The sequence below is a fragment of the Cherax quadricarinatus genome, chromosome 22, assembly GCF_038502225.1.
Source record: "Cherax quadricarinatus isolate ZL_2023a chromosome 22, ASM3850222v1, whole genome shotgun sequence".
In the NCBI taxonomy this organism is placed as follows: Eukaryota; Metazoa; Arthropoda; class Malacostraca; order Decapoda; family Parastacidae; genus Cherax; species Cherax quadricarinatus.
The window spans coordinates 24,124,411-24,141,204 of record NC_091313.1 but is presented as its reverse complement, the minus strand read 5'-3'; the positions used below and the strand labels follow the sequence as shown (position 1 = coordinate 24,141,204).

The 16,794-nt window shown below is 41.2% G+C and overlaps 1 protein-coding gene across 5 annotated transcripts in view; it reads right to left on the bottom strand.

Annotated features, from left to right (window-relative positions):
- The window catches only part of LOC128689868 (serine protease 42), a 204,539-nt gene that overhangs the window by 24,082 nt on the left and 163,663 nt on the right, over positions 1–16,794 (bottom strand). For all 5 annotated transcript variants that reach the window (XM_070087554.1, XM_070087555.1, XM_070087553.1 and 2 more), the window contains 2 exons: positions 5,979–6,156; positions 2,871–3,139 (listed from right to left, as the gene is read on the bottom strand). In XM_070087554.1, the coding sequence (XP_069943655.1) occupies positions 2,871–3,139; positions 5,979–6,156 (447 nt within the window). The remainder of the gene's footprint in view (positions 1–2,870; positions 3,140–5,978; positions 6,157–16,794) is intronic.

Below are 16,794 nucleotides of genomic sequence, written 5' to 3'. Positions count from 1 at the left end.
AAAGAAAAATGCAAAGGTTAGTGGATGAGCTTGGGAGTGTGTGTAAAGGTAGAAAGTTGAAAGTGAACATAGAAAACACTAAGGTGATGAGGGTATCAAATGATTTAGATAAAGAAAAATTGGATATCAAATTGGGGAGGAGTAGTATGGAAGAAGTGAATGTTTTCAGATATTTGGGAGGTGACGTATCAGCGGATGGATTTATGAAGGATGAGGTTAATCATAGAATTGATGAAGGAAAAAAGGAGAGTGGTGTGTTGAGGTATATGTGGAGACAAAAAATGTTATCTATGGAAGCAAAGAAGGGAATGTATGAATGTAGTACGAATGCTCTTATATGGGTGTGAAGCTTGGGTTGTAAATGCTGCAGCAAGGAGGTGGTTGGAGGCAGTGGAGATGTCCTGTCTAAGGGCAATGTGTGGTGTAAATATTATGCAGAAAATTCGGAGTGTGGAAATTAAGAGGTGTGGAGTTAATAAAAGTATTAGTCAGAGAGCTGAAGAGGGGTTGTTGAGGTGGTTTGGTCATTTAAAGAAAATGGATCAAAGTAGAATGACATGGAGAGCATATAAATCTGTAGGGGAAGGAAGGCGGGGTAGTGGTCGTCCTCGAAAAGGTTGGAGGGAGGGGGTAAAGGAGGTTTTCTGGGCGAGGGGCTTGGACTTCCAGAAAGTGTGCATGAGCATCTTAAATAGGAGTGAATGGAGAAAATGGTACTTGGGACCTGACGAGCTGTTGGAGTGTGAGCAGGGTAATATTTAGTGAAGGGATTCAGGAAAACCTGTTATTTTTATATAGCCGGACTTGAGTTCTGGAAATGGGAAGTACAATGCCTGCACTTTAAAGGAGGGGTTTGGGATATTGGCAGTTTGGAGGGATATGTTGTGTATCTTTATACATATATGCTTCTAAACTGTTGCATTCTGAGCACCTCTGCAAAAACAGTGGTTATGTGTGAGTGAGGTGAAAGTATTGAATGATGAAAGTATTCTCTTTTTGGGGATTTTCTTTCTTTTTGGATGACCCTACCTCAGTGGGAGATGGCCGACTTGTTATAAGAAAAGAAAAGAAAAAAAAAAAAAAAAAAAAAAAAAAAAAAAAAAAAAAAAAAAAAAAAAAAAAAAAAAATCTTATATCTCAACCAATCATGACACCCAGTAAGCATGTCAGTGTTGCTGAAAGTGGCAGGAAAAGGTATAAGCATTTAAATCTTAGAATTAACAAGTAAAACAAAGATATTTGACAAGAGATAACCTGTAGCTGTAATGAAGTGTTACTTTGTACACATAACAAGATGTAAACATACGTTTGTGTGACTGACTGATTGACTTACTTAATGACTGACTTACTTAATGACTGACTTACTGAATGACTGACTTAGTGACTTGACTGACTGAATGATTTAAAGTTAGACACTCCAATACAGCCATCAACTTCAGTACCAGAACCTCTACCATCCACCTCAGCCCAGTAGGAGCACAACATAACTCTACACTCTCTTCACAATCATCCACAAACACCAGCACCCACAATTTAAGGTAAGAAATACTATTATTTCTGTTATATTTGTAGTCTTAAGCAGTAAAAACAACATAATACATCACAACAATGAACTACAATTACATATTCACTTTTATTTTTGCAAGATGTGGAGGCCTAAAAAAAAAAGTCGCTTGGCTTTTTGGGGGGGCTCTCAGGAACGTAACCCTATTTTTCCTACAAGTTCTTCAGTTCATCTAACATGGTTTTACCTAACACAACGTTTTCAGGAATGTAACTCCTGTGTTAAATGATGGTCTACTGTATATATAATTTTTTCTCCATGGGGAAGTGGAACAATTCTTCCTCTGTAAGCCATGAATGTTGTAAGAGGCGACTAAAATGCTGGGAGCAAGGGGCTAGTAACCCCTTCTCCTGTGTAAATTACTAAATTTAAAAAGAAAAACTTTCATTTTCTTTTTAGGTCGCCCTGCCTCGGGTGTTGTGTACTGTATCATTAAAAATTGGGCAATTTTGTGCGTTAACCCCCCAGTTTCCTTTCCCCCCACAAAAAAAAAGTCTTATCCTTTGTCTGGAACACCTCACTGATACACTTTAGTACTGCCGAGAATACTCGAACATCCTCATCCATCGACAAAACTAGCACTAAAAATAACCAATTAAATATTTATTCCCAGAGAGTTACAGCTTACCAATTAGAAACAAAACAGATAATTAAGAGTGGGACTCATGATCAGGAAGTAGAAGACGGTAGGAACTTGAAAATCCAAATGTTTAGTTTATAATAAAGCCGGAACAACAAACACAAGGCAATAATAGCACATCCCTAATATGAACAACAATGTTTACAATATAAATCTTCAAAAGACTGTAAAGAGAAAGAAGACACAATACAAATAATTTTATTGAGGATTATTTCTTGCCCAGTGTAAAAATGTGTGAAACGCTGGAGGATTTGAATCCTTGAGCAGTACTTGGTCCTATAACGCTCCAGACAAAACTGGAGAGTATAGTGACTTGGTCATAGCACTGTGGTTCCAGGGCCAACACAGATGCTTCAGAGGCACCGGACTCTGGTTCAACTCATGGCGTCGTTATAGTCTCCAGTCTCGTCCGAGAGATTAGAGGGTTAAATCCCTTATGGGGGATCAAGCCTCCGTGTTTCCCACGTAAAACAATACAAAAATACTGGAACTGCCAGATATTTTAAACCGTAAATACAGATGAAGTATATAGGCAGGGAGATAGTATACAGGCATTGAATTATACACCAGTATCATTGGTATATATACACATGTTAAGAGGAGAGGATATGAGGCTACCTATATCACCTATAGGATACCCAGTAAGCATCACATTCGAGCACTAACCATGAGAGAGTCGCCCCCATCCTGTCACTGTACCATACTCCCCTACAAAGGAGTCTCCTTGCTTTGGTAGACACACCGGGATGATGTGTTCCTTGTATATGATCTTCCTATTGACCTTCACCAGCGCCACATCGTTCTGGAAATCTGCAGCCTGGTACTGCGGGTGCACCTCCTTCTTGGCGACATCGAAGTCCTCGTGGGGCAGCTTCTCATTCTGCTGCCTCACGTTCCACTCTCCCAGTCTCACTTTCATGTTGTTTATGGGAGTGCTGTGGAGTAGTGGTAGTTAGGCAAGATGCTTGTTAAGAAATATTGGTGAACGAACTGTTTTAAACGATGAAGTAAATGAAATGGTGTAGTTAGAGATATTATAAAAGGCAAAGAAGCCTGTGTCCTTTGAAAGCTCTTGGCACTAAAAAATAATAATTGCAATACACACAAAAAAAAAATTACAGACCAACAAGTATGAATGAAAGACAACACACAGTATTACACAGAGTTAAAATAGCCAGCATCAATTAAAAAATCCCATTTAACAGTTCATGTCAAAATACACATCTGAAAGTTCCCTGAAACTCTGCGGATACTTAAGTAATTATAAAAACTGCAACTGCCTAGCACCAGAGCGTGTGCGAAGTTTGGTCATCAAGACTACCACCAGACCTGGTCATTAAGACCACCAGACCTGGTTGTCAAGACTACCACCAGACCTGGTCATTAAGACCACTACCAGACCCGGTCGTTAAGACTACCACCAGACCCTCCCTGTGGAAAATAATATATATTTTCCGAAAATACAGTGTATTTTGTAAGTTGATGAAATATATTGTAGTTAATAAAAATTAATTTGTAAATAAAAAAGGAGCCGGGGAGAGTGTTAGCATCCCGTGGGGAGGAGGCCATTGTTTTTGAACTGGGCAAGAGAAACGTTAGTGAAAATCCGAAGAATTTTCGCCGCTCTAGAGGTTAAATTGTGTTTAAAACCTCTCAAATAAGAGTAGAAATTGTTGGATTTGCAGTCCTGTAGAATGTGATAAACAGGCAACTGGACAGGACTCCGTAATTAGATGGGAAAAAGATAAAATTACCTCAGTTGAGTAATGTCTATATTTATGTTGAAATTCTGGGCAGTATTTTCTTCATATTTTAGGCAGGGGTTTGTGTATGACGCACCAAGTAATCTCCAGACAAATTGGTTAGTGTTATTATAATTTCTCCTTCAGTGTATATGTAGTCATTTATTAAATTTAACATACAGTCCACATATTTATATTAATGTTTTACCAGAATTCCTGATGTATATTTCATTTGAAATTAATATAGGTCCAGAGTGACTTGTGGAGATATGAGTGGAGTAGGTATCGAAGGGGAACATTTTTTGCAACCTAGGATGTCCTAAAATTCCTACATGTTTCTGTAACCTTGATAAAGAATAATTATCTTTGTTACTTTTATTAAATTACTGGTATGTATCTTATGAAATTCATCCAGGTAATTTTAATTTTCCACACTCCCCTCAAGGGAGGTTCCATGATGCTATTGAGGGGCTCTTGATCTAGGGAATTGGATCTGTGCTCCAGTTCCCTGAATTGAGCCTGAATGCTTTCCATCCCCCCCAAAGGCACTATATAATCCTACGGGTTTAGCGCTCCCTCATGATTATAATACCACCAGACCAGGTCGTTAAGACTAACCACCAGACCCGATATTAAAAATTCACAACCCCTCTCCGCCAGATCCAGCCGTCAAAACCACTTTGGTGACAACCCGTCCTCTTAACGACAGACAAAATTACTTTCATATAAACAGTCAACTGAGTGACTGTTGAAGGCGCCCTGAGCAGTTTGAATTATGACTGATTTACTTACAGTGCACGCCAATTGTCTGCCATAGATACTTTATTTTATCGCCTTTTATCTTAACTTTTTTTTTTTTTATTTTGTATGTTGTAATCCGTTATTTCTAATGTGCTGCAAAACACATGTGAAGATTCTACTTAAATGATCGGCTAAAATCCACTGAAAAAATATTTTACATCTAAAAGTAACGTCATTGGTTTCACCACACACGCCCTCCAAGTCACACACACTTGAGGTGACGTGACAGTGTCATGCACCACAGAACGAGGTGTCATGCGTATCGTGACACAGCAAAGAGGACTCTTTGGGTTGACACACAGGCCTCGTTAGGTCGAAGGTGAACTGTGGTACGAGTGGCGGTGATTGTATTACACAGGAGTACAAGGTAGAGGCAGAAAGCAGAAAAAAATATAAGTTACATCGTGGCGGGTCGCTGATAGCAACAGCTTAGCTGACAGTAAATAAGCCTGGTCTCAAGTATGGCTGTGAGGGTAGAAGAATCCTGGAAACCGACCATGGGTATGTCGGAGGTACAAGTAAGAAACCATGCTCTGGCAACCTCTAATTTCATCAGTACTGATGATCCAAGAACAGTACAGCAGGGGCACTTTGTCGATCTGTTTTGTACTTATCAAAACCAACTCGTGCGTGGCTTTAATCATTGATAAAAATAACAGTGGCTTAAGATCGAAACCTATAATTCTAGCTCTAGAACAAAAAAATATCTATTACAAAAACTCAGAGTACTGAAAACCGTGGCACTAGGATGATTTGAATCATGAGTTCGAATAAGAACGAATAATACAAGAGACCCAAGTGAACAGCATCGTTTTCGCGGGGAGGAACCCCGAAATAGCAAACTAATAATAATAACAATAATAATGTCAGGAACTGAAGTAATAAACAAACTTATGAACAATAAGATAAAATGTCAATTAAGGTTGATACGCAAAGCGGATGTTTCATCCGTTACAAATACTGAAGATAGTAAAATGAAATCAGATTCGATTATGAATGATTAAACTTGCCTCAGATTTAAATAGAAATGATTAAAAATGTCCTTAAGATTCAAATAGTTATTAAAATGGTCTCAGATTTTTATAGTCATGAAGAAAAAGTCCTTTGATTCAGTTCAAATAGCAATAAAAAAGAATAGGAACATTTCTCAATAGAAAATAAGTGCTTCCAGACTATGAGAAAAAATTAGAGTCAGGTTACCACCGATGAAGAGACAGACTATGATACTCACGAGTAGACGCAGTGAGCTGCAGTGATGACCCAGTACTCGTTGAGGAGAGCTCCTCCGCAGGCAATGCGCTTGCTCAGGAAGGACTCCTTGATGATGGCCACCTGCCAAGGATGCGTCCCGAAGGCAGAGTCGCTCCCTCCTACGATCCTGTTGGTCCTCGTGTACGTCTCCCCACACCCTGTGGACACAGTGGAGTTAGATATGCAGTGTGTGCGTATTCTAGGCTAGTTGTGTTTGCACAACCTTATCTCACTCACTCACACACACACACACACACACACACACACACACACACACACACACACACACACACACACACACACACACACAGTGATGTGCGATATACCCATCACAATGAAAAATCTACACTCAGTGACCTGAAACATTTCGACGCTAATATTATAACCAAAGCTCTCAGCTATTACAAACGTTTTTTTTAACCCTATGATTGTTAGGTTATCAGTATTAGTGATCAGTGAGGGATGAAACTATGATAATAGACTGTGATATTACGATGTTCATATATTCTTGAGAATGTTTCGTCTACGTATATTACGTGCACTAATTCTATATATTACTAAGAACATGTATTTATTATAATACCTATTTCAAGTGTGCACGTTTAATATATAAAATTATCAGTTACAAAATCAAATTCAATAATGTTTTGACGTTTAGTCCAATTAACTCATTTAACGCTGACGTATATATTTTACCTTAATATGATTGATTATATTATAATTATTAGTGCTTCGTCTACTTAGCGTTTAGTTAAAAGAATCATGACAAATATTTTGTTATTCAATAAACGACACAAGAATATGGAGAAAAACAAGAAGAAAAATTAAAAGGAAAAAAAAAGGTAAGCACGGGATAAAAATATATAAAATATAAAAAGTCACCAGCGGGATAATAAGTAGAAATGAAATTACCAGAAATGAAAGTAATAAATGGGCCTCCTGTCCACCAAAAAAAAAATGAAAGTAAACCACAGGATCAATCCTCCGACTCTTTAATGTCATCCACTCCTCCAGCTCTTCTATCATCCACTCCCTATCACCTCAGATGACTGGTCCAGCACCATGAAGCTGCTACCGTGACCTGCCATTGGACCATCAGCTGAACGGGTCGTCTCATGACAAAGACCCGTGACAGGTGATTTATCCAGGGAATACATAAACAGCTTTCAGTTCCCCAACAAGTCCATTCCTCCCACTAAGAAATATGTCTCTTCCCACGCCTCATCTCTCTAAACTTGTACTCTTTCTTCCCTCAAAACTCCAATCCTAAAATCAGAAACTGGTTTCCTTCTCAGTGATTAAAAATAAATTCATCCCTCACCAAAATACGTCTTGTTCATTATAAATTAATAAAAACTAATCCTGATCGAGGAAGATTCCGGTGAAAATTTACATACAATAATAGAAGTGTCGTAAAAATAGTCAGTGATGTTTCACATAGATCTTTTATTCCACAGTGACTTTTCTAATTTCAGTTACACAACCTCCGTTATTTTGTCATTTCGTGCTGAGAATTAACAGTGTGTTCATTTTATGGCGGAGTTACCGAGTGATGTTACGTAAAGATAATGATAAAAAAAATTATTTAGTGGGAGGTTCTCATTTGCATTCATATAAAAACCCTCTTCATATAATTTTTATTCTTATAATATATATATATATATATATATATATATATATATATATATATATATATATATATATATATATATATATATATATATGTCGTGCCGAATAGGCAGAACTTGCCATCTTGGCTTAAATAGCAACGATCATCTTGCCATATAGGACAAGCGAAAATTTGTGTATGCAATAATTTCGCCAAAATCATTCTGAACCTAACGAAAAAAATATATTTCATTGTGTTTGTTTAGTATTAAATTACTGTAAACAAATCTAAAATATATATAGTTGGGTTAGGCTAAAATAAATTACACTTGTTAATATCAGGTTAGGAAAGTTTTCTAAGTTTCTTTTGGTGCAAAATTAAAAATTTTTACATTAGCATTAATGAAAAAAATATATCTTTAAACTTATAAAAGAAAATTTTGGAAAGGACTTAATTTTAAATGAGTTCTTGCTAATTGACCAGTTTTACATATTCGGCACGACAGACATATATATATATATATATATATATATATATATATATATATATATATATATATATATATATATATATATATATATATATATATATATATATATATTTATATATATATATATATATATATATATATATATATTTATATATATATATATATATATATATATATATATATTGATATATATATATATATATATATATTTATATATGTATATAAATTTATATATATAACAATATTTATATATATATTTTATATATATATATATATATATATATATATATATATATATATATATATATATATATATATATATATATATATATATATATAGGTGGATAAAAAGGCTTCAAGGAAGAATATTTGGATTTCTTCCTGAAGTCGTTTGAATATTCAACTTACCCTACCACCCCATCTTTTAATATATATTTTTTTTTTTACCAATAGGAATATTTTATTACATAATATGGTACAGAAGATTTAAGAGATACATTGTTGATATAAAGGTGGCATATAAGGTACATGTTGTTACGTGTGTGTCACCGATTATAAGGCGAAAATCTCATCCAGCTCCTCAGAGCTGGGGCGTGTGCCCAAAATACAGCAGGCATTACCCCTTTGTACAGCCGCACTGAGCCGCTGGAACAGAAAACTAGCTGCCCTGGGATCCCTAGTTACCCTGACGAGTCTTTTTCCCAGCTCCTTAAGGAATTTAGATGCAATCTTTCCCCATGAGCCAAGGGTCTCTGAGCCTATGGGAACAAACATATAATGATGGGCAAGTTCTCCATATTTTCTAGACTTTTGGGACTCCCTGAAGCTGGCAGCTGCCCCTCCTTCCTCCCTGGTGTATTGGAGATAGGTATCAGCCAAGGTAGATGCACATGTATAGTCCCACACCACCTGCTTCCCATCTGTCCAGGCTTGAAGGGTGATACCATCTGGACGCTTCTGGCTGCCATCAGATCTGCATAGTTGGGGTGCCTCCCTTACTGCTGGGCATCCAGCTGTTGTGAGGCTCCTCTTGATAATGTTATTAACCTCATGTCTTGCAATCTTTCCCTCGGATTTACGGCACACAAGACCATGGTACCCGAATCGGTCTGCTGCTTCACTGCCACAAATACACCTGTGTTCGGCGAGAATAGGGGCGGCAAGTCGAAGGGCAACACCGATGGGGATGGTCTGTGGGTCGAGGCGTGTGCCAAGGCTGGAGTTGGGAACAGCCAACAGAAAGTCCCCAGCATGAGGGGCTCTCACTGCCAGGAGGCGGGCTCTATCCTTCCCTGACACACACTGAAGCATTGTTGAGGCTATATTTTCCACTATTGGACCATCCCAGTGCGATTGTTTGTAGTTGTTGGGGGGAGCAGGTCTGGTTTCAGAGCCCGTTAGATTATCCCAGATCATTGCTCCGTCAATGAATTTTTGGTCCTGGACTCCAATCTTGTCCCTAAGATGTTCAGGGAGAATCGCTGCTACAAGCTCTCTGGATGGAATACACGAGGACAGAAAAGCAGGTAACGCAATCTGTGATGACTTGCGGACACCAATGCCTCCTAGTCCGACTGGAAGTGTAACTTGGTTCCACTGCCCGTCGTCTAGAGTAAGGTTAAGTACTTTCGTAAAAATCTGCCTCAGAATACTGTCATATTAGTGCAGTATAGGGTTATCATATGAAGGTGCACATCTTAGGAAATATGTCAACCTGGGCAGACTCAAGCACTTTGTGAGAAGGTACAAGGCATCGTGGGTGTCCAGATTGCCTATTCGTTGTTCCATTCTCCTTAACTCTTCCAATTTCTTCCTGAGAATTGTGTCAATGGCATTGCTTCCCAGAGGTGCTCCTAGCAAGACACTATTTGTGGGGGCAATGACTGCTACTCCTGGTAGTTTTGATCTCACTGCATTTATCACTTGTTGACTGACTGAGATGATTTCACATTTGGATGGATTCAGGACGAGACCCATTTCCTGTCCCCGTGTCATTACCTGTGTAAGGTCATGTAGGAGGGACTCCTTTGTACCTAATAGTGTGCCATCATCTAGGAACCAGATGTTTAGCTCGCTGGTCAGTCTGACTGTGATTTCCCTAACTGCTATACAGAAGAGAAATGGTGCAAGAGGATCTCCTTGTTGGACACCCTCCGATGATGTGATTTCATGCTCTCCAAAGAGAAGCATTGATTCCTTGCTATACCCAGCTGAAACAAAAGGGAAGAGACCAGGGAAATGTTCTTGTACTGCTGCTAATACCACGTCTCTTGTCAGGAGATTGAACGCATTCTTGAAATCTAATTTTACCACTGCATTGTCCTCAGGCAGGTTGTTGATATACGCCCTTGTTGCATGAACCGCTGCTTCACTTCCTTGAGAGACCCCAAAGCCAAGCTGGTTTGGTTGAAGCATCATGGTTGCCTGTGCACGAATACTTCGGACAGCAGCTTTGGATACGAGGCGGCGTAACGTGTTGCCTACTGCAATTGGCCGAATTCCTCCATCCTTCTTTTTAAGTGCACAAAGTGTTGCACCAAAAAAGGTCTAATTTCATCAGGAATCAGACCAGCCAAGGAATTGTTGACGAACCTTGTGATCTCTGAAAGCAGTGTCTCTGCAATTTCCCCAATAACTGGATTAACCATTTCCTTTAAATGCTGTGGCCTTATTCCAGTGTAACCCCCAGCAGAGCCAGATGGGAACGACATTATTGCTTTGTAAATGTCTGAGTCTTCCACAATCAATGGTTCCATAGTGGGGACAGAGGTGTTGGAACTGTTGGTGCCACTGGTTTCCCTGGCAGGATGCTTTCCTCTAAGTGCTTCAGCCGTGTCAGCATCCCTGGGAGCAACTGTATCTTCACTGGTAATAATTCTGATTGCCCCCACTGTGTTGCCCTCTTCAATTTTCTTGCTCACCTGGACTCTGACTTTTTCACTGTCAGTAGAGTGAGTGGGGGTTCTGCCTCTCCCTTTTTTGTGTTGACGGGGAAGGCGAATGAGGTTATCAACTCTAGGAAAATCTCTTAAGGATTTAATTATCATTGAGGCTAGCCTCTTTCGCCTTCTTTCCGGCACAGCTAAGCAGACATTGCCAAAAAGTAGCAAGTTGTGCCATGCCTTGATGGTTGGTGGAGCATTTAAGATAGTGGAACCATCGTTTACTTTTTTCAGGAGGTCTGTAAGTTTCCCAACTGCGTGTGGACGGGCTGCTTTGGGAATATGTGTGAGTGTCCTCGTACCTGTTGCTTTAATTGCTTCCAAGAGATTGTCTGATGAGATGAAATCTGTTGGAGTGGGTTCAGGTGCCTGAGGTGGCTCTGGATCATCACTTTCCACAGGAGGACATCCTGAACCAGGGCAACTACCGTGTTTGCGGAGGAAACGATTAAAGTTGAGACAACGAAGCTGTAAGCATGACCAACACTTGCCTCTCCTAGTATTGCCAGCCGTGCCATTTCCCTGGCTGCTTGCTTCCTCCTGGTTGGCATCATATATATATATATATATATATATATATATATATATATATATATATATATATGTAATGTGCGTGTGTGTACGTACTCACCTAGTTGAGGTTGCAAGGGTCGATTCCTAGCTCCTGGCTCCGCCTCTTCACTGTTGCTACTAGGTCACTCCCTGAACCGTGAGCTTTATCATACCTCTGCTTAAAGCTATGTATGGATCCTGCCTCCACTACATCGCTTCCCAAACTCTTCCACTTCCTGACTACTATGTGACTGAAGAAATACTTCCTAACATCCCTGTGATTCATCTGTGTCTTCAACTTCCAAGTGTGTCCCCTTGTTGCTGTGTCCCATCTCTGGAACATCCTGTCTTTGTCCATCTTGTCAATTCCTCTCAGTATTTTGTATGTCGTTATCAGGTCCCCTCTATCTCTTCTGTCCTCCAGTGTCGTCAGGTCGGTTTCCCTTAACCTCTCCTCGTAGGACATACCCCTTAGCTCTGGGACTAGTCTTGTTGCAAACCTTTGCACTTTCTCTAGTTTCTTTACATGCTTGGCTTGGTGTGGGTTCCAGACTGGTGCTGCATACTCCAATATGGGCCTAACGTACACGGTGTACAGGGTCCTGATCGATTCCTTATTAAGATGTCGGAATGCTGTTCTTAGATTTGCTAGGCGCCCACATGCTGCAGCAGTTATTTGGTTGATGTGTGCTTCAGGAGATGTGCCTGGTGTTATACTTACCCCAAGATATTTTTCCTTGAGTGAGATTTGTAGTCTCTGGCCCTCTAGACTGTACTCCGTCTGCGGTCTTCTTTGCCCTTCCCCAATCTTCATGACTTTGCACTTGGTGGGGTTGAACTCCAGGAGCCAACTGCTGGACCAGGTCTGCAACCTGTCCGGATCCCTTTGTAGTTCTGCCTGGTCTTCGACCGAATGAATTCTTCTCATCAACTACGTCATCTGCAAACAGGGACACTTCGGAGTCTATTACTTCCGTCATGTCGTTCACAAATACCAGAAACAGCACTGGTCCTAGGACTGACCCCTGTGGGACCCCGCTGGTCACAGGCGCCCACTCTGACACCTCTCCACGTACCATGACTCGCTGCCGTCTTCCTGACAAGTATTTCCTGATCCACTGTAGTGCCTTCCTTGTTATCCCTGCCTGGTCCTCCAGTTTTTGCACTAATCTGTTGTGTGGAACTGTGTCAAACGCCTTTTTACTGTCCAAGAAAATGCAGTCTGTGTATGTGTGTGCATGTGTGTGCATGTGTGTGTATGTGTGTGTGTGTGTATGTGTATGTGTGTGTATGTGTGTGTATGTGTGTGTGTGTGTATGTGTGTGTGTGTGTGTGTTGTAGATGAATGGTTCAGAGAACCGACATGTTGTTGAATTAGACACATGTGCAACTCTTGACTGAGGGACTGATTACCTCATTCTCCTCCTGTTCAAGTTTCTCCTTTGTATGGACTGATGAAGCCACTGTGTGGCGAAGCGTTTCCTCAATATAGATACCCAAGAGTTGCACATGTGTCTAATTCAACAATGTGTGTGTATGTGTATGTGTGTGTGTGTTTATGAGTGTGTTTGTGTGTTTATGTGTATGTGTATATGTGTATGTGTGCGTGTATGTGTAAGTGTGAGTATATATATGTGTATATATGTGTGTATGTGTGTGTGTGTACTCACCTAGTTGTACTCACCTAGTTGAGGTTGCGGGGGTCGAGTCCGAGCTCCTGGCCCCGCCTCTTCACTGATCGCTACTAGGTCACTCTCTCTGATCCATGAGCTTTATCATACCTCTGCTTAAAGCTATGTATGGATCCTGCCTCCACTACATCGCTTCCCAAACTATTCCACTTCCTGACTACTCTGTGGCTGAAGAAATACTTCCTAACATCCCTGTGATTCATCTGTGTCTTCAACTGTGTATGTGTGTGTATGTGTGTGTATGTGTGTGTGTATGTGTGTGTGTGTGTGTGTGTGTGTGTGTGTGTGTGTGTTTGAGCGCGCGCGCTCACCTAATTGTGGTTGCAGGGGTCGAGATTCAGCGCCTGGCCCCGCCTCTTCACTGAACGTTACTAGGTCCTCTCTCTCCCTGCTCCATGAGTTTTATCATACCTCATCTTAAAGCTATGTATGGTTCCTGCCTCTACTACCTCACTTTCTAGGCTATTCCACTTCCTGACTATTCTATGGCTGAAGAAATACTTCTTAACATCCCTTTGACTCATCTGAGTCTTTAACTTCTAAGAGTGACCCCTCGTTTCTGTGTCCCTCTGGAACATCCTGTCTCTGTCCACCTTGTCTATTCCATGCAGTATTTTGCCTGTTATCATGTCTTCCCTAACCCTCCTGTCCTCCAGTGTCGCCAGGCCGATTTCCCTTAACCTTTCTTCATTGGACATTCCCCTTAGCTCTGGAACTAACATTGTCGCAAACCTTTGCACTTTCGTACTGACGTACACGATGTACAGTATCTTGAACGATTCCTTACTAAGGTATCGGAACGCTATTCTCAAGTTTGCCAGGCGCCCATATGCTGCAGCAGGTATCTGATTGATGTGTGCTTCCGGAGACGTACTCGGTGTTATATTCACTCCAACATCCTTGAGCGAGGTTTGTAGTCTTTGGCCACCTAGCCTATACTCTCTCTGCGGTCATCTTTGCCCTTCCCCGATCTTCATGATTTTGTATTTGGCGGGGTTAAATTCGAGAAGCCAGTTGCTGGACCAGGTGTCCAGCCTGTCCAGGTCTGTGTGTGTGTGTGTGTGTGTGTGTGTGTGTGTGTGTGTGTGTGTGTGTGTGTGTGTGTGTGTGTGTGTGTGTGTGTGTGTGTGTGTGTGTGTGCGCGCGCGCGCGCTTGGACATTGAGGACATCACATATGAGCTAGTGATGACGTTTTTCTGAACTTCGAATACATAGTAGAGTTACAAGTAGAGAAGGTAACAGGAATAGGATGGGAAAAGCCAGACTGCAAAAGGGAGGACTACACAGGTATGAGAAACTTCCTGCAGGAGGTTCAGTGGGAAAGAGAATTGGTAGGAGGGTCAATAAACGAAATGGACTACGTAAGAACAAAATGCAATGAGGTAGAGGAAAGGCTTGTTCCCAAGGGCAACAATAATGTGAAGACCAGAAGGACCCCTTAGTTTACCCAAAGGTGCAGGGAGGCAAAAACTAAGTGCACTAGAGAATGGAAAAAGTACAGAAGACAAAGGACCCAGGAAAACACAGATATTAGTAGAAGAGCCAGAAACGACGTAACATCGAAAGTCAAGTCTGACCCAAAACTGCTGTATAGCCACATCAGGAGGAAGACAACAGTCAGGACCAGGTAATCAGACTGAGGAAAGAAGGTGGGGAGCTCACAATAAACGCCCAAGAAGTATGCGAGGAGCTCAACATTAGATTTAAGAATATTCTTTAATATATGACCCAGCAATTTATACTGTAATAAAGAGACAATGTGGTGTGTATACTAGACGATGTCAGATAAATTTTATTGATAAATTATAATAATACATCATAAAAGCAACTATAAATAATGTGTAATTTAACGTTCATGAGCACCAGGTAACCAGCTTGTACCATTGAGCCATGCACAGCAGCTGGGCGTCGTCCAGGACGATCTAAGCTCTTTGTTTTACCCTTATTTGTAGCCTGTTTCCCCAGTCATACCAAAGAAAAATGGGAGGGGTGGACTGTAGGAAATTAGAGAGGACTTAAATAGATATTCGTGCAGTTTTTCTAGACAGTAATACCCGTAGACTTACACTTATAATTAGTAAATTGGCCAAAAAAAAAAAGCGATGCAGAGGGTAATTAGAAAGAAAGGCAAAGAGATAAACGAATGGAGTAAGCTGGTGTCAAAAGTCAACAGCAAACAAAAACAAATAACATTGAAGGGAAAAGCATCACTTCCATAAAAGGTTAATAATTACGAGTGGTAGAATTTACAAAAATACAAAAATCTAAAACCGTGAAGGACCATACACAGATAACCTGCACTTGGAGAGTAGTTCAGGGGTTTTTCCATTAAAATTTGCTAATTTTCAATTATTTTCATTTGCAGTTATTAATATCATTTTGCTATCATGGCCGGGCCGATCGACACCATGCCTAACCCTTCTAGGGTAGGGTAGGTGCCTGAGCCCGAGCCTTTAGCTCATAAGACTGTCATTCCCATTAGCCCCCTTTGGGCAGGGATGGCAGACCAGAGAGGCCTAGCTTGTGGCTAGGCCTGGGGACAGTTGGTCCCAAAGATGAGGAGGTACTTGTGCCTCCTCCCATGGGAGACTTAGGTCTCAGATACTCCCTAAAGAGGGAGCCAAGGCCGGGCCACCACTTGGACAAGGCCCGGGCCGGGAGAATACCGGCTAATCTTTAACTTTAACTAATGGCCGGGCCACCACTTGGAAAAGGCCCGGGCCGGGAGAATTACCGGCGAATCTTTAATAATAATGGCCTACTGACGGCCTGAGCTTGCTACCAACTGCAGCTCATAAGACTGCCATCCCCACGAGCCCCTTTGAGGCGGGGTAGATGGCAGACCAGAGGCCTAGCTTCTCCCTACGAGCCCCGTGAGGGCGGGGAATGTGGCTAGGCCTGGGGACACTTGGTCCCAAAGATGAGGAGGTACTTGTACCTCCTCCCATGGGAGACTTAAGTCTCGAGACACTCCCCAGATAGGGAGCCAAGGCCGGGTCACCACTACTTGGAAAAGACCCGGGCCGGGAGAATACCGGCGAATAAAAAAAAAAAATGGCCTACTGGATTGATACCATGCCTAACCCTTCTAGGGTAGGGTAGGTGCCTGAGCCCGAGCCTTTAGCTCATAAGACTGTCATTCCCATTAGCCCCCTTGGGGCGGGGATGGCGGACCAAAGAGGCCTAGCTTGTGGCTAGGCCTGGGGACAGTTGGTCCCAAAAATGAGGAGGTACTTGTGCCTCCTCCCATGGGAGACTTAGGTCTCAGACACTCCCTAAAGAGGGAGCCAAGGCCGGGCCACCACTTGGAAAAGGCCCGGGCCGGGAGAATACCAGCTAATCTTTAATAATAAAATAATGGCCTACTGAATGTGAAGGGAAATCGTGTGCAAATAAGCGACAATCCGGATTACCTGTAACGCTCTTAATTTAGACACTGCAAAAGCGATGAAGCTGGTTATACACTGCTTGTTTAAGGAATACAGTTAGCAAGGGCAGAACAATGCTACCT